At 44.9% G+C, this 21,958-nt stretch overlaps 2 protein-coding genes across 5 annotated transcripts in view; one reads left to right on the forward strand and one right to left on the reverse strand.

The window, feature by feature from the left end:
* Positions 1-10,987, reverse strand: part of SNX5 (sorting nexin 5) — a 24,718-nt gene extending 13,731 nt beyond the window's left edge. Inside the window, exons 1-3 of one of the 3 annotated variants that reach the window (XM_018057229.1) lie at positions 10,773-10,966; positions 10,444-10,521; positions 278-382 (exon numbers count right to left, since the gene is read on the reverse strand). In XM_018057229.1, the coding sequence (XP_017912718.1) occupies positions 278-382; positions 10,444-10,494 (156 nt within the window). In that variant the 5' untranslated portion in view covers positions 10,495-10,521; positions 10,773-10,966. Of the gene's footprint in view, positions 1-277; positions 383-1,479; positions 1,536-10,443; positions 10,522-10,772 lie in introns of those variants that run through there. The other 2 variants (XM_018057230.1, XM_018057231.1) reach the window with 2 other exon arrangements.
* MGME1 (mitochondrial genome maintenance exonuclease 1) lies at positions 10,966-21,550 on the forward strand. 2 transcript variants are annotated; one of them, XM_005688066.2, is made up of 5 exons: positions 10,966-11,047; positions 13,042-13,623; positions 16,951-17,170; positions 19,887-20,019; positions 20,367-21,550. In XM_005688066.2, exons 1-5 carry the CDS (start codon positions 11,026-11,028, stop codon positions 20,526-20,528), a joined length of 1,119 nt encoding a protein of 372 aa, XP_005688123.2. In that variant the 5' UTR covers positions 10,966-11,025; the 3' UTR covers positions 20,529-21,550. The 2 variants fall into 2 exon arrangements, with proteins under 2 accessions (XP_005688123.2, XP_005688124.1); XM_005688067.3 differs by lacking the exon at positions 10,966-11,047 and adding an exon at positions 11,090-11,198.

Here is a 21,958-nt window from a genome sequence, read left to right on the forward strand (position 1 = left end):
GGGAAAAGCAAGCACTTGCCACGCATGCAAATTAGAAACAAAGGTGGAGCTGTGCAGGACTGGTGTGCTTCCCAGGCAGAACACAAGCCCCACTCACACCAGCAGAGTGGGCCCAAGGCTCCCCCACAGTGCACAGGGCTTAACAGGAGCAGGCATCTGACGAGTGAGGAGGGGCCTCCCTCAGGAGTGCTACCCTTCAGCAGCACTTCAGCTCACGCCCACTGTGGCAGATGTAACCTGGCACTGTTTTCACCACTGCAGTCATTCTGTCACTTACCTTGGTGTGCACTGTAAATTTGACTTTATCTCTCTCACTGAGTGCATCAGGTATGTCAATCTGAAGCGAGGGATCAACATTCAGGTCCACTGACACAGATCTCAGCTGAAATACATTTTTTAGCTATTAGTCTCAAGTCCACTTTAGTCCTAAAAGGCATCCTTCCAAAAATGGGGTGCTAGTAATAACTTTTAGCAATCTATGCATGACCATTTAGAACACAGTCAGTTGAGGTATCTATTTGCAACTGCGGGGACAACTGCTCTTCAGTGCATGGGTGCGTCCCGTGAATTCCCATAATCTAAAAAAGGCAACTATGTGATTCTCATCTCATGTACATCACATACTTTGTATGAAAAACAAATTTAACCAAATACTTAAAGAACTGTACTAAGAAGGCTTCAAATAGATAGAAATGAAATCGTGAACTTCCTACATACATGCCCAAATTACAAAAACATTCAAGAGGTGTTAGAGGCTGGGATAACCTAGAGACAGAAGGTACAAAGAACAGTCATGTGGTGTGAGATCTTGGATGGAGAAAAAAATCCGCTCCAGAGTGGACCTATGTATATTCAGGGACTGTCTCAAGGAGATGAGAGATCTAGAACAGGAGATGAGCTGTAAAAACCAACAAAGGCATAAACTATCAGAATTCCACTGATTACATATAAATAAAGCAGACGGGTGAGCACTACCATGGAAACAAAAATAACTTATTTTTGTGAGCTGGAAATTCAAGAGGAAAATACTCAACTCCAATTTTGCCAGTTTTAAAAGAATTCTTTAAAGAAGTGTATTTTGGGGGAAAAAGTGGCTAAATGGTTTCTCTTAAAAAGAAAATTCCTACTGAATCTAAAATATGGTAAATTCTTTCATTCTTAAGACAGATAGGCTGACAGTGGATCTGAAGACCTGTCAGATGAGAAACTGCATGGATTAAGCATCTCATCCCTCCCCAGGCCCACAACTGTAAGCTGGAGCTGAAGGGAGGCTGCCAGGACATTCTGGGTTACTGAACACAGGAAGATGGAGATGCCAAGTGGAGACTGGACCTAAGAAGATGAGGGAACAGGGAATCCCAAGTATTTCCCTCTGAATTCTTTTCTTCCAAATAAAACCAACAAAGACAGGAAAGTTGGTTCCATCAAGTATAAAAAGATTAAATATATTTTCTAAAAATGTATGGGATTACTTCTTACTTCTTTGTAGTATCTCAGGAAGAGTCAGTACGTCCCGTTTTTCTTCAGCACTGTGACTAAGAAAAAAATTTTGATTGCAATAGCCAGAGTTAGCCTTGTAACAACAGCTTTCCTAGCTAGAAGAACTAAGCCTCATGTTCTTGCCACCAGAACTTGATTTTAACATCAGCTATTTGGACCACAACATACTTAACAGTTCCTGCCATGTCAACCTAAACATGTATTTCAAATAAATTCTTGATGACACCTATGAAATATTTGCTTGTTTGGCTTAATTTTCACATGTCCATTTATAAAATCTCTGCAAACAAAGATAAAGCTTCAAGGTCAGGGATACTTCATTTCATCAGAGCTGTGACTCTGGCTCCTGACATTTCTGATAAAACCTCCCTCCTGATAATTCATGACTGGGCAAATACAGTATTCAGAAAGACCTCACAACACACACACAACTCACAATAGTCTGACTGCAGAGAGTACTGGCCACCCGCCTGATCTTAACGTTTCTATATGTCAGAATCGGTACATGAATAAAGCTGGTCTGGTTAATGATGGAAAGAAAGGGCAGACCCGGGGCCAAGACTAAAGAGCATTTTCCTGAGCTCAGCAACAAGGGTCACGTTTCCTGAGACTCTGCTGCCTCAAGAGGTCACAAATCCTGGCTTCCTCTCAATTTCTGAACATGCTGACAATTCCATCTAAGTGCCAAGCCCCATAAGCCAGCAAGCACCACCAGCACTGCCTCTGGAATTAGGGGTGGAGCACCCAGGCAGATGTACATGGGCTCATCACAGCAGGAATCAAAGCTGCAATGGGCTTCACAGGTGGACGCTGAGGTCGGCCCTGTTCCCACACCTCCAACCACACAGGTAACCCCAGACTTTTCCTGTCTTCCTTTCTGGTCAGCAAAGCTATTTCATTTTTTACTGTGAGATAGTGTGATAAGGCAGAGAAGGCAATGGCACCCCACTCCAGTACTTTGCCTGGAAAATCCCATGGATGGAGGAGCCTGGTAGGCTGCAGAGTCGGACATGACTGAAGTGACTTAGCAGAAGCAGCAGCAGCAGTGTGATAAGGACACAAAGTTAACAAAGCCCATTCAAGGTTGGAAAGACTGCACCTTAACAAGACATCAAGCACCCAGCTTCTTAATCTCACCCTTTAACATGATATAATACCCTTCTCCCACAGACAAAGCAATCAACAATTTTTAAAAATCTCACAACAGATAACAGGAAAAGTTTGCATTTGGGCCTTAAGGAATTGTCTGAAAAGTTAGGTGCAAAATCTTGAGTGTGCAAACCCTCACCAACTCAAAAACCGCCCCTATTCACAAGTCAAAGGAACTTCCTTGTACTGTAGCTCTCCAGACAAGGAAGAGATAAATCACAGAGGAGTAAAACGTTGTGAAATGTTTCAAGCTTCTAAGTCAGCACTGTATCCTCACTCCGGAAGTATCCAGTGTGATTAAAAGCTCAGCACTCCTTTTTCTGATCCATCAACAGAACCAACCCCCCACAGTCCCATGCCACAGTACCTCCTAAATACATAAACCAACAGGGTGGAGGGTACAGGAGCAGGTGGCACGCCTCCACACAAAGCCCTTCTCACCACCTGTTCCCTAGTTTCAGCAAGCATCCCCAAGCTGCCTCAGCCCCGCGGGACGCGTGTGAAGGGAGCCTTCAGAACCAAGTCTAACCTTAGGCATGTTAATTTTGTTTCTCATCCCCTTAGGTCACTTGTGAGAACCAAATTTAAAATGTATTTACTCTATGTGGAAGGCAAGTTGTACAGGACTACAGTGATCTTTGTGAGAAGAACAGGGAGTAAACAAGCATTTCTTCATTTGGAAAACAAAATTTTAACTGTTTTAAGAAATCTGGGGGGCCTCCCTAATGGTCCAGTGGTTACCAGTTGGTGCTTCCACTACGAGGTGTGCAGATTTGCTCCCTGGTCAGGGAATCAGGATTTCACATGCCTCGTGACCCCGCAGAAAGGGAATCTGAATGCTTGATAAGAGAACTTGAAAAGGAGAAAAACTAAAACCAAACCCCTGTGCACTCCCTCACCTGTTCAGAGCTGGGGCACCTGACACTGCCCAAAGGATGGTCTGCAGAGTTCTGAGCTGCCAAGGACACTTAGAGTCCAGATCTCACACCTGACTCACTTGGTACAAGGCCAAGTTAACACCATCTGCAAAACCCCCTCTTCAAAAGGTGAAGCGGTTCAGAGATGGCAAAGAGTACACCTCTGTGGCTGGACAACACACAAAGCTAGATTCAGAAATTCAGAACCTTCGGTGGAAGATAAAGTATAATAAACGTTACCACTGGGTACAGACTCCAGTCTACGCTATTACCATAAGGCCAAATGACCAAAAAAATGTGAAGAAACCATCTCCACAGTGACTCTCATCTGCTAGAATGGGGTCTAGCTTAACATTACTTAAATCTAACCAGTTTTGTATACATGCAAGAAATATGCCAGCCCTGGTTTCCAGCTTAACGTGAATGTTACATGGAAATCGCCACAGGCAGAGGAAAAGCCTGCCTTTCACATTTAACTGCCTCTCCCTTCTCTAGCCCCAGAGCAGAAAGCACCCAGCCGGCACGGGCTACACCAGGTTCTTCCCATCAAACTGATGCTCTCTGAAGGATGCTCCTTTGCTATCCCTTCACCTGACTGCCTAACATACCGAAGACCCCTACTGGGGAGAGGACCAAAACCACAGATAAACCCATGTAAGCAGCATGGAGCCATTATTTCACTTGGAAAGGGAGGGATGCCATGCCTAGTCCAATACACTTTAGTAAGGAAATAAATCCAAAAATGCTCTGCTGCAGAAAATCCAAATTACTGGATTTGCAGCAAGTTCTGAACGCAGACTCACATGACGCAGCCTTATGAAACAGACACTGCTCTGTCACTGTTTCAGCTCACAGGAAGGAAGTGTTCTGTAAGAAATTCTAGTATCACATCTATCTTTCTCTCAATTTCTCTTTATGGTTTTAGTTCTTCTGCCCTGAAGCTAACTGAAACCTGTCTGTGTTCTATGCCAGCTCAGCCCTGGAGCACCAGTACAGGAAAAACTGAACTATGAGCAACACAAGAGCTCTGCCCTTCCAAGTAGCACTGTATCTGTGGTTCAACTCCTCCCTCCACTACTGTCTCTCCCCTCCCTGTAATTCCAGCCCTGCTAATATTGTATCTCAGTCTTCAAGGAACACAGAACCAAAGACTTCGTGGAAAGTCACTAATTAAAAACCAGGTAAAGAGCTGCAGCAAGTGATCAGATTTCCACCACTCATCTTGGTGAGATGAGCCCACAGGGACCCATCCCTGCTGACACCAGCCATTCTTACCGGTAGTCCACCAACACACAAGCCGTCCACAGTAGAACACAGCAGACTGCAGGGCATTTGGCAACCACGTAACCCAAAGTTCCTAGAACAGGAACCCAGGCTTGGAAGAAGGTCAGTGCAGCACACTCAGCGAATGGATAAACTGAATCATCATTTCACAAGGCCGCAAGCCCATGAGCTAGTCAGATGCCAAGATGGAACCAAAAAGAGATTAAGCTGAATCACTGGCTAAAGTGAAATTCATTGAGAAATCCATCTAATTACAAGATATCTGGATTATTTTCAAGAGTTCACAAGGTGAAAAGCTGAACTACAAGACCTATAAACATCTCCTAGCACAGAAATTCTATTGAGAATCAACATACCACTGCTACAGAGGATGTAGCTGCCACACATGTGTGCACACACACAGACTAGTTTCTTCCTTTCACAGCTGCTGCTGCTGCTAAGTTGCTTCAGTTGTGTCCGACTCTGTGCGACCCCACAGACGGCAGCCCACCAGGCTCCCCCATCCCTGGGATTCTCCAGGCAAGAACACTGGAGTGGGTTGCCATTTCCTTCTCCAATGCATGAAAGTGAAAAATGAAAGTCACTCAGTCATGTCCGACCCTCAGCGACCCCCTGGACTGTAGCCTGCCAGGCTCCTCCGTCCATGGGATTTTCCAGGCACAAGTACTGGAGTGGCTAAAACCCTTCATCTACTGCTTCCCTGATAGCTCAAGTGGTAAAGTACCCGCCTGCAATGCAGGAGACCCTGGTTCAATTCCTGAGTTGGGAAGATCCACTGGAGAAGGGATAGGCTACCTACTGCAGTATTCTTGGGCTTCCCTGGTGGCTCAGCTGGTAAACAATCTGACTGCAATGTGGGAGACCTGGGTTGGATCCTTGGGTTGGGAAGATCCCCTGGAAAAGGGAAAGGCAGAATACTGCAGTATTCTGTCTTGGAGAACGACATGGACTGTATAGTCCATGGGGTCACGAGTCTGACACAACTGAATGACCTTCACTTCACCTACTATTTGATCTCATGAAGTCTCCCTACCAAAAGTTCCCACTCTATCAAGTCCACAACTCTTTACAAAGCAGTCTTACTTTATGTTCAACCCAAGATCAAAGAGGAAAATTTGAGAAAAAAATCTACCTTTACCACCAACGAAGATTACTCAGCAACATGGACAGAGCTGCCTGAGCTTAGGATTGTGTCGTCTGAGTTTGAGACACAAAAGGCAACAGAGAGAATAGAAGGCTGCCTGTTCCTGGTGGAATTCTTGTGTTTAGGTAAAGGTACCACACTTCCCAGATCTTTCAGATGTAAGTATTTTAACCTCATTTTATCACTCACCAGCTACCCGGCACCCCCCAGCACACATGCGAACTTTTTATGTCCTGCTCTTGAGGATAAGGCTGGCAACACTTGCATTTGTGCCCCATACCACGGGCACTATAACTAGACACAAGGGCTTGTGGAGCTACCCCTCGCAAACAAGTAAACCATAAACTCTTCTGACAGAAAACACGTACCACAGGTTAGCATAAGCAACTATTGAGAAAACTACAGTTTTCTCTCCAGACCATGTATCAGTGTCTGAACAATTTACACAAAGTGTGTAAAAAGAAAGAGGGGAAGTCAAGCCAAGGACCCAATGTCTGCACTGAAGGTCAGTTGCTCTTGCACCTTCACTCTTACCTATGTATTTATGTTTTGCCTTTGGGGTATGAGACAGTTGAGAAATTTCACTTTCCCCTTTTAGAGGGGGAAATCTCTTCGTAAGAGTTACTCCGTGGGGACTTCCCTGATGGTACAGTGACTGAGACTGCGCTACCCAGTGCTGGGGAGCATAGGTTTGATCTCTGGTCAGGGAGCTGGGCAGCTAAAATACATAAATAATCGTGGTTTTTTTTTTTAAGGAGTAACTCAATGGCTAGTTAGAAAACATACAGGTGTTGGGGGTGAAGTATCCTTTTCAGGGTGGGGGTTAAGGAGCAAGTTTCTCACAGTAATGTAAAGATACTTCTCAATTTAGACCCATAGAAAACAAATCTGCTATTCATGCAAGACAAGCTGTCCCAGCATCCCTTCCCTCTATAAAGCTGGGTCCACTGAAAGGTTGCTTCCGTAAATTCTACCTAACTTCACTGCCTGTGCCTGTCACCACTGTCCAATGGTGCTATATCCTAATTTCTTCAAGCAATCAGGACAACAGAGAGCAATACATTTAAAAAGCAGGCTTTTAAACCACATTCTACCCTGCAGCACAGTCTCAGTCAGCTCAATTCTGCCCCACATCACTTTGGCATCAGAGCCTCAGGTTTCCACTGTCCAAAGTGGCCGGGGAACTCCACCAGGCTAAGCGCAGCAGCCTTTGTAATCCTCCACTACCCAGAACCCTTCAGCATCTTTTGATCAGGTTCCTCAATACTGAGTGAAAGCTAATTCTATTAATGTCAAAGATAGTCAACAATGCTTATGTTTTATGCTATTTCTTTAGAATTTCTCAAACATCTAAAAAACCTAGAAACAAATTGGCACATTAAAGATTAGCCTCTAACATAAGCTGACCTACCCACCATACCATCTTAGAAAGTCTAAACTGGTGATTCTCAACCAAGACATTTGACAATGTCTGCATTTATTTTTGACAGCCACTAAGGAAGCCCAAAATGTCTGTCAGCAGTGCTCAGATTAAGAAACCCTGGTTCAAGCTGAAGCTCTACATTATTAGATCTTAGTCTTACTAGGTCTCATACCAAAGAACTTAGATCTCAGAATCCAAAAAATTCTCACATAATCTCCCTGGGCCATTTCTTCCCACAGCAGATCAAGTGGGCAGATCGTGATCTGTCACGGTAATACTCACAAAGGGAGATCTTAAGACACTCTGTGCAAGTTGCTGATCCAGAACTAAGGCGTGGGCAACTCTGAGAAGTCATACTTCTCGAATTTAAAGTCATGCCATAAACAGTGGAAAATTTCAGCCCACAAGAATCAGTCACTCTGGACTTTGCAGTACTGGTGAAAATTCAGGTTGTCTCTGTAATGTAAGTTATAGGACACTCCATCTAGGCTGGTAGAGTGGTGTCCCTACAGACAACTTCCACACGTGTTAACTGCCTACAAACCAGAGCACCAGCAGGTAAAACATTAATGACTGGCTCTGAAAAGGAAAACACCATCCAAAGCCTAGGTAACCAACTAGTGAAAAGTTAAGGTGAAAGTAACAAGGCTAGGCTGCGGTGGGGAGCGGGCTTACAAAGCTGTGCACCCTGGCACATTGACTTCAGCTCACTAACAAGAGTCACAAAATACCCCTGGAGACAATCAGGACCCACACTCCATTTGCCACAGGTTGGCAAGACTCACAGGATCACAACAGACACACAGTCTGTGGGTGGGAACCTAAGTGTGATGTTTAAAGGACCTTGAGGTCAACAGGAGACCTGGAGAACATGCAAATGACTGGAAGCCTGAATAAATCTCAGGGGAACAAGGTTCTGCATAACCCAATTTTTCCCCCTAACCATTAAAAACTACAGACACCTTAGGATGTTGATCCAGCCAGTGTATGTTTTGGCCCGGGCGGGGGGAGGAGGGGGATGGCTCAGTACTGCACTAATTTATCTTGGAGATGAACCTAATGGTATCAAAGTTTTAGTTAAATGTTCCAGGGGCTGGACTTGGCAAAACCTTACTTTTCTAAACTTAAGGACCATAACACAATCTTTCCCATCAGTACAGGATTAGTTAAAAACCAAATTAATCATGCAACTGCTTTCTGGGCAAGGGACAAATCAACACCATCAGCTCAAATGGAAACCACTAAATGGAAGCACCAGGCTACTGGATACAGGCCAATTCTCCTGTTTCGCAAGCCAAAAATTCTGTAGACGGATTAAAAATCCTCGAGATCAACTATGCTCCCTGACTTATTAGTGGGGCCAACTTTGAAGAACCCCTATCCTCATGGAAATCCCTAAGCAGATAATCGCAAAGTTTAAACTTCTAATTTTTTCAGCAAAAAAGCAAAATTTTTCAGTTAACTAACAAAGCTGTATTACAGCAATATAACTGTCTGCCCAAGATCTGTCCGTCTGTTATTTCACTCTTGTCCCATTTGGAACTCCCTTTTTTTGGTGAACATTAAAAACCATTTTAATATTGGTTTCTTAAAAACCTGAGCTCAGTTGATAAAGAATCTGCCTGTAATGTGGGAGACCTGGGTTCGATCCCTGGGTTGGGAAGAGCCCCTGGAGAAGGGAAAGTCTATCCACTCCAGTATTCTGGCCTGGAGAATTCCATGAACTATACAGTCCATGGGGTCGAGAGTCGAACAAGCCTGAACTTTCACTTCAAAAACCATCTTAATCCACATCACAGGACCAGTATCCGAGATGAGAAAGAAAAATGAAGCTGTGTTAAGAGTAACATTTAAGTTTCCTATTTCCCTACTTCTCCAATTAAAAAAAAAAATCGGGGCAATAATTCTATATAGTCCTTTCCTGTAGTCACTAAAACCAGAAGGAAGTAGCCTTCACAATCCTGCCCTGCTGGAGGGTCAGAGGGTGGTGAAGGTACTTAAAACCAATCAGGGATATATATACAATACTAACAAACAGAAAAGTCGACTGAAGTTTTAAACAGCAGTGTAAAACTAATTATGGGTCGAAAAAGGAGATGCAAGGTGAGGGATATCAAAATTTCTATTCGGTCACCTAAACTTCTAGAGAGAAAACTACCTTTGGAATCGTCTAGCAAAAGTCTTCTCAACTTCCCACTTCTAGCTTTAGGGAGGGGAAAAAAAAAAATTCTTTCAGCTTTGAAAGAAATAAAAACATCCCCAACGAAAACGCTCTCCTCACACTTTCAGTAACTAACCCAGCAGCGGTACAACCGTCACCTACTAGATGAAAAGGTCTGTCCAAAGACCTGTGGACCATAAAACGTGCTTTGGTTTCTAAAGCGATGACTTTCAGACTAAATCTGAGAGCACCTCGAGTTTCTAGATTACCGTTTTTCAATTTTCTGTTAGAAAAACTTTTCTGTTGACGGTTCTGCACAAACCGCGGTGGCTCACACCAACCCCTGTATTCTCCAAAGTAACTGGCCAAGACAGGACCAATAAAAGCGGAGACCTAATTCGATCTTATCGGCTACGGTGACAGGCATTTATTGCACTGGTTACCTTTTAGATCTCCAGATGCGAGTGGCAGGGAAGAATAATTTAACATCCACACGTGTAAAGAGCGAAAAGTTCAGCTATTTGAGAACCTCATAAAATGACCCAAGTCCCGCAGCGGCGCACTGAGCGCTTAGTGAAGTTGCAGGGCACACGAGTCCGACTTCGGCCTGGGCGGAATTTCCCCAGAATTTCTGAAAGGGTGGGGGCGGTTCGGAGCTCCTTTGCACCGTGCAAAGTGGGTCTCACGTGCACCGCCGGGCTCCCCGGGGGAGAGCTGTGTACCGCACAGGCGCAGCGTGCGCCCTCGGCCCGTGTCCCGGGAGCGCCCCGGACCACGCGGAGGGAGGGCGGCGGGGTACCCTGGGGGCCCGCGAAAGGAGCGTGGGGCCTCCCGGCCCGGAGCCCGAGCACAGCCAGGGCCTCACCTTACTGCGGTCCTCCTCCTGCTGCTGCAACACCTCGGGAACCGCGGCCATGGCGACGCGGGTCTCGAGCGGGGCCGCCTGGGTGTGCGAGGAGAGAAGAGGCTGGGCCGCCGCCACCGCCGGGGCGCCTCTCAGGGGAAGGGGCGGCCGCGGCCCCGCCTCCGCCAGCCTCCCTGCCCGACGGCGGAGGGAAGCCTCGAGATTCCGCCACCGTCCCAGCAGCCCCGGGAAAGGCGAGCGGCGCCCCCACGTGCTCCCCCAGGGCGGCCTCCCCCGTCCCCGCTGCCGTCCATCTTGGAGCCGGGCAAAGAAGCGACGCGGGGGCCTACCCTCGCTCCGGGCCACCCGGAAGCCGCCAACCGCAGGGCCGCCCTGGGGACGCGGAAGCCCAGGAGCTCTAGTAGCGAGGCGCGTCTCAAGAAAAGGCGGGCGCGCCTGTGCCGGAGGAATTTATTACTCAGCCAGAGCCCAAGATGGCGACGAGCTCTGACGTCACGAGACCTCGCGAGAGAGAAATGGCGCGATTTGGAGGCGCCCGCGCTCCCGCCGGAGGGAGAGTTCCCCCCCACTGAGCGCCGGAGAATGGACGAAGCTGGGGGACCAGGTATAGGGGCGGGGCATGAGCGCCGCAGTGCTTGCTGGGGCCGCCGTGCCTGGGCGGGGCCTAGCCTGAGGGCAAAGCGCGGGACGGACGAAAGGACCAGCCCGCGGGGTCGTTCGCGCGCTGAAGCTAGCGGAGGGCACCGGCTTCTGAGGTACCTCCCTGCCGGCTGTTCCCTACTGTGATTCTCGCGCGAGGGTCCGCCGCCGGCCTGGTCCTGTGGGGCTCCGCCGAAGCGCGTACATGGCGGCGGGGCCCTACTAACCGCCCCTGGCGGTTCAAACCGGTTGCGAGCGCGAGTGCCCAGTGTTGAATGGATCCTAGCGGCGCCCACTGTAGGGGGTGTGAGGGGTTAGATGAGAGCTCTCCCTCCATGCTACTTTTCAGAGAGTCTGGTTTTCAATCTTATGGTTTCCTGGGGAGAAGTGGGGAGGAATAAATGGGAGATTTGGGAGTGACATATTGTTGCTCTTGTTCAGTCGTGCACGACTCTTTGCGACCCATGGACTGCAGCCCAGCAGGTGGACTGCAGCACGCCAGACCTCTGTCCTCCACTGTCTTCTGGCGTTTGATCAACTCCATGCCCATCAAGTTGGTGACGTGAGCTTCCCTGGTGGCTCAGACGGTGAAGATAGTGATGGTCTCTCACCGTCTTACCTTCTCTTGCCCCCTCCTGCCTTTGCCTTCAATCTTTCCCAGCATCAGGGTCTTATTGGAAAGACCCAATCTTTCCTTATTGGAAAGACCGCTCTTCACATCAGGTGGCCAAACTATTGGAACTTCAGCAGCAGCCCTTCCAGTGACTATTCAAGGTTGATTTCCTTTAGGATTGATTGGGTTTGATCTCTTGGCTGTCCAAGGGACTCTAAAGAGTCTTCTTCAGCACCACAATTTGAAAGGGTTGTGACACATACCCCACTACTTCTGAAGAAGAAAATGGCAACCCACTCCAGTATTCTTGCCTAGAGAGTCCATGGGGTAGCAAAGAGTCGGACACCACAGCACATAGGCAAACAAGGACCTGCTGTAAAGCACAGAAAACTCTATTCGATACTCTGCAATGGCCTATATGGGATAAGAATCTTAAAAGAGAGGGGATATATGTGTATGTATAACTGACTCACTTTTGCTCTACACCTAAAACTAATATAACATTGTAAATCAGCTATACTCCAATAAAAATTTTTTTTCAGAAATCTGATGTTTAGGGATTAGTGGTTAAACTAGTGTGACCACCAGGCCCCTCTAGTGTCCTGTCCTGTGTTTCTTTGTATCACACAGAGCTCCCTTCATAGGCGGCAGTTGGCACCATAGTGAATTTTAGGGACACGTTGTCCCATGCTGTCTACTAGTTCACGTTTAACAAATGCTGGTCCTTCAAAAGTAGTTTTGTACAGATAGTACCAATTCCAAGCTCAGCTGCAGGACAAGACAAGAAATTGACTGATAAGTTGTTGAGACAAGGAATAGCAACTTTATTTGGAAAGCCAGCAGACCTAGAGGATGGTGGACTAATGCCCCAAAGAGCCATTTTTCCAGAGTTAGAATTGAGACTCCTTCTATCCTAAAAGGAGGGAGTGTCACTGGTTGTTGCAAACTTCTTGGTGCAGGAATCCTTTGTTGTAGCTGCCCGGGGAGGTCTGGTCACAATGCTCCTAAAAACCTCAAACAAGACAATTATTTTCTGTTCTGTAACTTTTTATGCTTGGAAACATGTTAATACCTTTAAAGATCAGAACTCTGAGGATGGGCTCTCCTGTATATTCCAAGCTATAGGCATAACATTCTCCTACAAAAGGTGTAAAGACCATATTAAGCCCCGGCAGGGAACTACGGTTAGAATTAAAAGAATAGATCCAATATGGAGTCAGGTTTGTTCTCTGTTAAACATGTCTAAAAAGTTATTGAACACAATTTTAAAGAGCAATATACAGTTGCAGCTTTCACTTTCATGGTTCAAACATTTAACACACCTAACACCACTTTCTCTTTGATAGGAAAGCAAAAGTTAAAAAGGCCTTCAACATTACAAGTATACCAGAGGGAAGTGAAAAAAAGTCTAAAGATGAAGGTATTTCAGACCATCTGTAGACAGCTTCAAAGTTCAAAGAGGTTTTTTGTAGAAGCAGCCCCCCGTGTTGTTTTCTCCACTTCCTCTTATTTGCGTGGCCGGAAGAAAAGAGTGAACCCTTATGAACAAGTGGACCAGGAAAAATACTCTGATTTGGTCAGGTCTGTCTTGTCATTCAGAGGCCATGCTCGGACTCCACAGACTCTGTTCGAGGAAGATGCTTTACTCTATGGACCGGTGAGTAAGAGTAAGGCCCCAAAGCAAGAAGAAGAAGCAGGAGTTCCACAAAACTGGTTTCCTCTGTTCAATCCAGAGAAAAGCATAAAACCAGACCCAGCAAGGGATCCTCCAGTTCCTCTGAAAATCCCTTTGCAAAGGAATTCGATACCAAGTGTGACCCGAGTCCTGCAGCAGACCATGACGTCAGAACAGACTTTCTACCTGGAGAAGTGGAGGCAGCGCATGATTCTGGAACTGGGAGAGGATGGCTTTGCTGAATATACTTCAAGTAATCTTCTCAATCCTGATGCTTGCAGTTATGTTTCCCAGAGTAGAAGGCACCCCTATAGCTAGTGAGGAGCTGCTTTCAGATGATAGTATTAACAGCATTTTTTTATAACTCACTTCTTTATCATGACAACGCTATGAAGCACAGTTACAATTATCCCCATTTTACAGATAAAGCAGAGAGATCAAGCACTTTGACTAAAAGATGTATAAAATTCATTTGTTTTATAAGCTATAGACTTAAGTATTAGAATTTCCTGTTTTGTTTTGTTTTTTTGATGGAATAGTCAATCATCACATAATGGAGTTCTAGTTGTTGCTAGGCATTCTGTTCAGAATCTAGTAAATGCCCCCTTGGTCTGCTTATCAGCAGAGACTGACTCGTAAATTTAAAGACTGGCAATAAGTCAGAACGTGTGATCTGTATTTAGATCTTAGTAAACTGAGGTAGATGTTCAGAGCCTGCAACTCCTGTCCTAACTCACTAACTTGGACAACCAAAGAGAATAGCTTTTGTAAAACAGATTCCACCCAAAAGCAAGGTGAAAGAAGAGACCGTTAGTACAGGTGAATTCGCTGCTGCCCCAGCAGGATCACAGTTGTTAAAGCTAAGTTTGCACTGAGCATCCTTTAGTCCACGCTTCCTAGAGTGCAGGACATGCACCAGTACTGGTCCAGAAGCACTTTAATTTTTAATACAGAAGTAATACTTTGAGGCATCTTAGAACAAAGATATGTGTGTGCATAGCACATTAAACTTGTGGTCACGTGTTTTAAAGGAAAAATGTTAAGTATTTAGGTGGCGTTTGGATATGGCGAAAATGGTCAAGCCCCATATAAATTCCTCAGCTGCCTCAGCCAAGGACTGGATGCCAGAGCTGACTACCTTCTTAACGTGGTTAATTAGTAACAACCACCAAATTTCTCAGCTTGTTAAATGAGCAACATTTTTAAAAAATATTTTAATGGCATTTTAAGTTTTTTATCTGAAACACTAGCATTTAAAATGGACATTGTTTCCTATGGAAAGTTTTGTTTTGTTTTATTCTCTTTGAACCAGAAATATTACAGCTTGTGGGAATCTAAGAAACCTGCTGGGATGTTGCATACCTAGGTCTGTAGCTCTTGGCACAAAGGAAGGAAGTACTTTGCTGGCTCTTTGATAAAGGGGAGGAGTTGTTTGGTTTGAGCCAGCCCACTATCCCAGGCAGAAAGAAAACTGGTTGACTCCATGAAGTCAACTTTATAGATCTAGATTACTATGATATGATTTCTCCGTCAATTTAGGATCAACCTTAAACAGGCAGAATTAATTTTTTTTTTTTTTAAATAATAGGGCAGTCACATACAGATTGATGTCATGGCCCAAAATAAAGAAGAAAGAATAAGAGCAGGAAGGGACGTCCCTGGCAGTCCAGTGGCTCCACTGCAGCAGTGCTAGTTCCATCCCTGGTCAGGGAACTAAGATGCCACATGCTGTACAGTGTGACCAGAAAAACCCCAAAACAGGGTCATTTTCCCAAGCACCAGTTTACCTTTTGAAGATTGCAGAGGATAAGGAAGTCTGACTTTGATTTATACTTGTGTTGATCCTAGAGGGAAAGCTGGCGGTTATTTTTTCCGGGTTTTGTTTTGTTTTGTTTTGTTTTGCTACATTGAATATTTTTTTAATTCTAAAATACCCATGCTTGTCAGTTAGAATATAGGAGATTCATGATTTTTTTGTTGTTAATATAAGACTTGAAAACACTGCACTTTTATTCCTTCAATTTATTCAAGGAACACTCTAACTTAATTGCTATCTGCAATAACTCTTAAATCTTTTAAAATTTATTTTCACAAGTTGAATCATGTTTAATGTTCTTAGCTTTACAATCCTAAGGGATCCTGTAATCCAGATCCTCGTGTTTGTTGCCTCGCACCTTACACGTGAAGAGCTCGCCAGGGATAAAGACTGCACTGGAGAATGGGTTGTCTCTTAGCTTGGCTCTTGATAAAGCAGTTTTTTTCCTTCCTGTTTTTAACATGTTTGTGTTCTGCTTCATTAAAGCTAATCTGTAGATGAAAACTACACTTCTTTTCCCTGGGTTTTAATTCCATAAGTCTTAAACATTTGTAGGCCTTTTATGTACTGATAAATCCAATTAAGCCAGGTAAATTTGGAGTGGAATAACTTAGGTCCTCAGTTGAATTTCACTTCACTTTCTAAGTTGTGTCCCTAAAGCAATTCCATTTTTTGCCAGTAATAGAACTGACCTTTCAAAACCTTTGTAAAAACTAGTTGGCAAAGGTAACATGGTTTGACATTGCCTCATTAGCTGAGATGACTCCCCATTTTCTGTGGGTGTGTCTCCAAGCACATATATTTCCTCCTCTGTTTCTGTGTGTCGCTCTACCTGATGGCCCCTGAGTTTTCTCCTTGCTCTTCTGGATGATGGGCTGGAATGAGCTTGGACTCTGAGGCCAGGCCCATGCAGCTTTTTGCTTTTGGGCAATTTAATAGCCACTGCCTGGGCCTCATTAAAATGGGAGTGAAGAGCCTTATCTTGCCAGGTTGCTGTGTTTGAAAGTTAACAGTTTGAAAGTGCCAAACAGCGCTTAGCATAGCAATACCCTCTGTCTTTCCTTCCTTAATCAAGAGTCAAGTGAATATATAATATATCTCGCACTTGTTGAATATGTTTGTGTCCTCTTTTCTTAAAAGTGTATGAGAGAAAAAAAAACGAGGACAGAGCCGCTATCTCAGGCTGCTTTCGTCCTAAAAGCAAGCGCAGGTGCAGAATCATGTTTTCCTCCCCTCCCCCAAGCCCCACAATGTTAATTCCGGCATGCCTTGATTTTCATGCCTTTCCTGTCACTAAGCCTATTGGTAAAGGATGCCTCCACCAGTGTTCATAAGTCAGATTTGGTTGTAAAAAGAACTATAAACAAGCGCAGTTCTGTAAATGTCTAACAACTATCACAGTTGGTTAACTTACTGGTTACGTACATTAAATGAATTCTGAAATTCACAGTGCTATGTGAATTCACTAGATATGGTCCTGTAGCCCCCAAATCTTCAATTCTAGCTTTGGCCTAATTCTACTAGAAATGCTTCAGTTTAATCCATTGTATTATCTAAGCTCTTCTAGTCCCTTTTGTTCTCAAAGTGCATTCTTATGCATTCTTAGAAGGCTGAAATATGGTTTCTTAGAGGTTATCACTTAAAGGAAATTCATGTGATTTTTAATTTCACTGTTCAGAGTCTTATAGAGTATTTGTTCTTTAGGCCTAGCTTTGTTTGGGATATTTTTTTGTTGTTGTCCATTTCCTCTGATTTTCTTTTCAGACATGTTTTTACAAGGGAAGCAATTTCATGGAGCCTTGGAAAGCATACTTTCACCCCAGGGGAACTTAAAAGAGAGAGATGAAAGTCTCCTTGAATCTGGCTACGTCCAAAGTGTGCAGCATGTTTTGAAAGACATCAGTGGAGTGCGGGCCCTGGAAAGTGCGGTTAAACATGAGACCTTACAGTATGTGGGTCTTCTGGACTGTGTGGCTGATTATCAGTAAGTATATTTGGTTTTTCACATCAAGTGTGGAGGTGAGAGAATTCTGGGTGGACGCATGGTTCCCATCCAGCGCTAGTTTTTCCTCTCAGCTCCTGCTTCAAGGTAGAGCCTGTGCAAAGTCGCATCAGGTGAGAGCCACATCATCCTTGTCAATCTATGTGCCCAAGTCAGGGTGTTTGGCAGAGGAAAGGTGTAACTGTCCAGTATGGCTAGGATGGCCTGTTTTCCAGCATGTCCCCCCGCTCCCTACACTGAGGCAAGGTACCAGCCATAAGATCCAATCTGATTCCTGCATTGTTTTTCCTGTTTTGCTAAAAATGACACCGTGGTCTGTTGGCCCTGAAAATCAACTTTCTTCAAGGCTTCCATGCAGTGTTTGACATGCATAGGAACACTGAGCTCACTAAAACTTCCTGTGATCTTTAAATTGCTGCTGTTACTGTTTTCCCCACTTATTCCAGATTTCGAGGGTAGATATAATCTGCAGATATCCATATTCCCCAAAAAAGCATGTGAGCAAAAAAGAGGGTGGGGGCAAAATCTGTTAGTATAACCCATGGAACTCTAGTTAAAAGATACTGGGCTCTGGAGACAAGCTGCCTGAGTTTGGTTTCTGGGTTTTCTTCTTAACTTTGGGCTACTTACTTAGCTTCTCTGTACCTCCATTTGTTCATCTGTAAAATAGGACAAATAATAGTACCTACCTCACAGGTTTGTTACAGAGGTTAAATGTAATCCTGGTACAGTACTTAAAATGCATACTATCTGCTCAGAAAGTGTTAGCTTTGTTATTTTGACCCCCTTCTCTCTTTTTAACTGCTGTTTAGTATGAATGAACTGTATCCACTTCCATATTGGGAGCTCTGGGTTATTTCTAGAGTTTCACAGTTACAAACTGTAGCAGTGACCAGGTCTCCTCATGTTCTGTCCGGACAGTTTTTTCCGGCAGGTGCACAGGTTCATTGGTTTGTTTTGGTGAGCGACCTATGAGATATGAATAAATCCAGTCGATCTGAAGTGGGCCTGGGCACGAATAGTTCTTAAATTCTCCAGGCACTTGTCACTTGCACCCGGGATATCAAACCATTCCTCTATGGTACAGACCTGAAAGGGAAATTGCGGGGTCACAGGGAACGGGTGTTTTAACACTGTGTCTCATCATTCCAGTCTGCGTTTCAAAATGAACTAGGCTAAGCACCTTTTCATTTGTTAAAGAGCTATTTGTGGACTGTCTTACTGCAATTTTAATTTGGGTTTATACTATTAAGATTTTTTTACATAATATTAAGTTCTATAAGTTATAGCACATTTCTGGAAACAGTGGTACATGGCAGAAGTCTATACTGTAGGATATTTTGATTTTATCAAGGGAGAGAACTGGGAATGATAGTCCCCTGGGGATGCTGGGACCTCTCTTCGTTTGCAGAGATTGTCAAGCTTTACAGGATGGAAAACAGTTACAAGGATGATGTATTACCTCCACATCTGCACCATCCAGTAGGGTAGCAGTGGGCCCCATAGGTCGCTAAGTGCTTGACTAGGGCTGGTCCAAATGGACGTGTGCTGTAAATACACAAACTAGATTTCAGTGAGTTCGCACAAAAAAGAATGTAAAATATCTCACTAACAACTTTTTAATGTTAATTATATACTGAAATGATCATATTTTGGATATATTGGGTTAAATAAAATATTAAGATTTTACCTGTTTCTTTTTGGATGTAGCTACTGGAAAATTTTAAATGGTGTGTTTAGCTCACATTTTCTTTCATTTAGACAGCACTCCTCTAGCCTGGTTTTATAAATACCTTCAGTTCAGTTCAGTCGCTCAGTCGTGTCCAACTTTGTGACCCCATGAATTGCAGCGCGCCAGGCCTCCCTGTCCATCACCAACTCCCAGAGTTCACTAAATACCTTGCATAGGTTCTAACTCCAGGGCTATGTTAACAGGAAGATCTCCCTCTGAACAGCTGGTTTTGAACCTGAAGTCAAGGCAGAGCAGTAAGCGCGCTTGAGGGTCACTGGTTCTCAACCCATCTGCCCTGCAGTCCTTTTAACATGCGGTTGGCAAGTGTAAAACCCCACCAGGATGGGGGAGAGGGAGGAAGGTACTGGTTATTTTATTAAAAAAAAAGAAGTGGCAGGACTTTTTTTCTTTTCCCAAGATCCCTAATAGAAAATAATATATCCCTTCCCTGTGTGTAAACTTCTAGGACAGGAACCAGGTCTTCTCATTTGAATTTATACATATTGCTGCTACTTTTAAGTGTTGATGGACTTGAACTCCAGCTTTGGTTTCTTAGGCGCCATGATGCTTGGTCCCTTACAATGGGGACTTTGCTGCTGGTCTGTTGTGGTTCATTCTGATAGACGTTTGAAGCAAAGCAGATGTAGTTTCAGTTCCCATGTCAACTATTAAACTGTGGAGGTCCAAAGAGAAGCCTAGAAAGTTTAGAGGCTTGCTCTGGGGAGACTGGGCCCTCGCTGCAGCCCTGTGGTCAACCCCTTCACACCTCGTCACTGACCTGAATGAGGGGCTCAACACCTCTTCAGTTCCAAGGAAAGCTCAGGAGGGCTGTCTGCTTGAAACTGGGGGCAATGGAAGCCATAGTCATTGGGTGACAAGCAGCAAACTATAGTAAGAAAAGGGTTAACCTAACAGAGTCTCTGTTTGAGCTGTCACCTTCAAGGGCTTCCTTTGGTTTCTCTCTAGGGGCAAGCTTTGTGTGATTGATTGGAAGACATCAGAGAAGCCAAAGCCTTTCATCCGAAACACATTTGACAACCCACTGCAAGTTGTGGCATATGTCGGTGCTGTGAACCACGACGCCAACTACAGCTTTCAGGTCAGGACGAAGAGCCTGGCTTGCTTCAGGCTTTGCCCATGCCAGGCCATAGCGCCTTCAAGTTCTGTCCTGTGTGTATCCGACTGCTTCCTCTGTTCTGTCCTTCTGCACTTCACAGAGCACTTTCCCCACTTCCTGGGCTTTTTGTTGTTAATAGTTCTTTAATGATCACAGCGAGTTCTTCACGTTCATCTTTCTGTTCTTGTGTATCATCAGCCCGACTTAGAAACTGAGGTGGGAGCTCTCAGTGCTGATTGTTTTGCTCTGGGCTTGCCCTGGAGTGAAAAGGGCGCGAGCTTCTGTCCTGCTGCCGCTGCAAACTCTGAAATCGCCCTGCTCTTTCCTAGGTTCAGTGCGGCTTGATCGTGGTGGCCTACAAAAACGGGTCCCCTGCCCACCCACATTTCATGGACGCCGAGCTCTGCTCCCAGTACTGGGCAAAGTGGCTTCTTCGACTGGAAGAATATACAAAGAAGGAAAAGAGCCAGAATATCCAGAAACTAGATTAGGGGCAGGAAGCCTCATGGGAACAGGAAGTGCTTGATCACAGTCGGGAAGTTGTGTCGCTGTTTGCTGTGATCTGAGATCAGGTGCCATAGGGTCTGAGAGCTGCATCAACACAGGCGCAACCAGTAACTTGTTGGAATTATTGCAACTAAAAAGGTGAAGCCAGAAAAGTTAAAATCAAAGAACTGGACTCGTGCCCATAAAAGACCAGCTCTGCTACCTCTGGCTGGCATTTTCCTGAATAAGGGGCAGGCAGCACTGGACTGGCACAGTGTTGGTGACTCTCAGACCTTCTGTGTCCAGGGCAGGACATTCAGTCTTCGCACTGAGACATTCAGGGTGGTGAGGTTTGGTGTGCCAAGTGCTTTCCTGGGGCACACCGTGGGGATGGGGCCACACACCCCCAGGGTGTGTGTGTAGTGAGAATTCCTATCAGCTAACTGCTTCAGCCAGTGGAGGTTCCTAAATCATGCCTTAGGTTTTGGGGTTCCCTGTATTTCATATGAGGAAGAAAGCATCTATTTACCATTTTTAAAGAATAAACGTGATCTCTTAGCCTCCAGTAAACATTGCTCTCTGGAAAGATGGTGCACACTCCCCGTATCGTTGCATTGCCCCTTGGCCTTCTTCCAGGTAATTCTCAGAAGTGGCTGGGCCTTCTCTGAGAATCATACTTCTGGGTATTTTGGTAGCTATCTTCTGGTTTCAGTCAAGGAACCGTGTACATGGAGAAAATTGTTTATGGAATTTTCCAGCTACGGGGAATAATAATGACATGTTTTGGTTTCTTTTTTTCTGTGATCAGTGATAAAATTGATTAGTAGTCACTGGGTTTGGGAAACCTAAATAAACGCCCACTACCGCCCTGAGGGATGGCTCCCTGTTTCATGGAGTAGGTTAGCACTTAAGTTACAGTTGCTATCTTAAAATAGTAGGTGCTACAATCACTTTTTGCTTTCATTAGCCATTAATTATAAGAAATAAAAGATGAAGTAAAGGCTTTTGGTTTTGCTTTTTATTTAAATATGTGCCTTTACAGGGTGATTTCACAAACCTGGAATTGTTTAGATTTTGTTTGTAAATTCAGAATCTTAACCCATCTTAATCTTGACCCAGTAGCTTTGGGGTGTGTTATATGTATATGCACACGGTCATCTCACAGGGAACATGAGCTTTGAGTGGGGCAGAGGATTGAGGGAGACTTTGTGATGACTCCCCACACCTCTCATGCTTTTCAAGCAGCCTAGTGAGTGAATGAGTAAAAATCGCTCAGTCGTGTCCAGCTCTGCGACCCCATGGACTATAGAATCCATGGAATTCTCCAGGCCAGAATACTGGAGTGGGTAGCCTTTCCCTTCACCAGGGGATCTTCCCCATGCAGGGATCAAACCCAGGTCTCCCACATTGCAGACAGATTCTTTACCAGCTGAAC

This window comes from Capra hircus, chromosome 13, assembly GCF_001704415.2.
Source record: "Capra hircus breed San Clemente chromosome 13, ASM170441v1, whole genome shotgun sequence".
Taxonomy (NCBI): Eukaryota; Metazoa; Chordata; class Mammalia; order Artiodactyla; family Bovidae; genus Capra; species Capra hircus.

Coding starts and splice junctions, on each gene's coding strand:
- MGME1 (XM_005688066.2), top strand. CDS start 11,026: ATGGACGAAGCTGGGGGACCAG. Junction 13,624..16,950: donor CTTTGCTGAATATACTTCAA/GTAATCTTCTCA, acceptor TTTTCTTTTCAG/ACATGTTTTTACAAGGGAAG. Junction 20,020..20,366: donor ACGCCAACTACAGCTTTCAG/GTCAGGACGAAG, acceptor GCTCTTTCCTAG/GTTCAGTGCGGCTTGATCGT.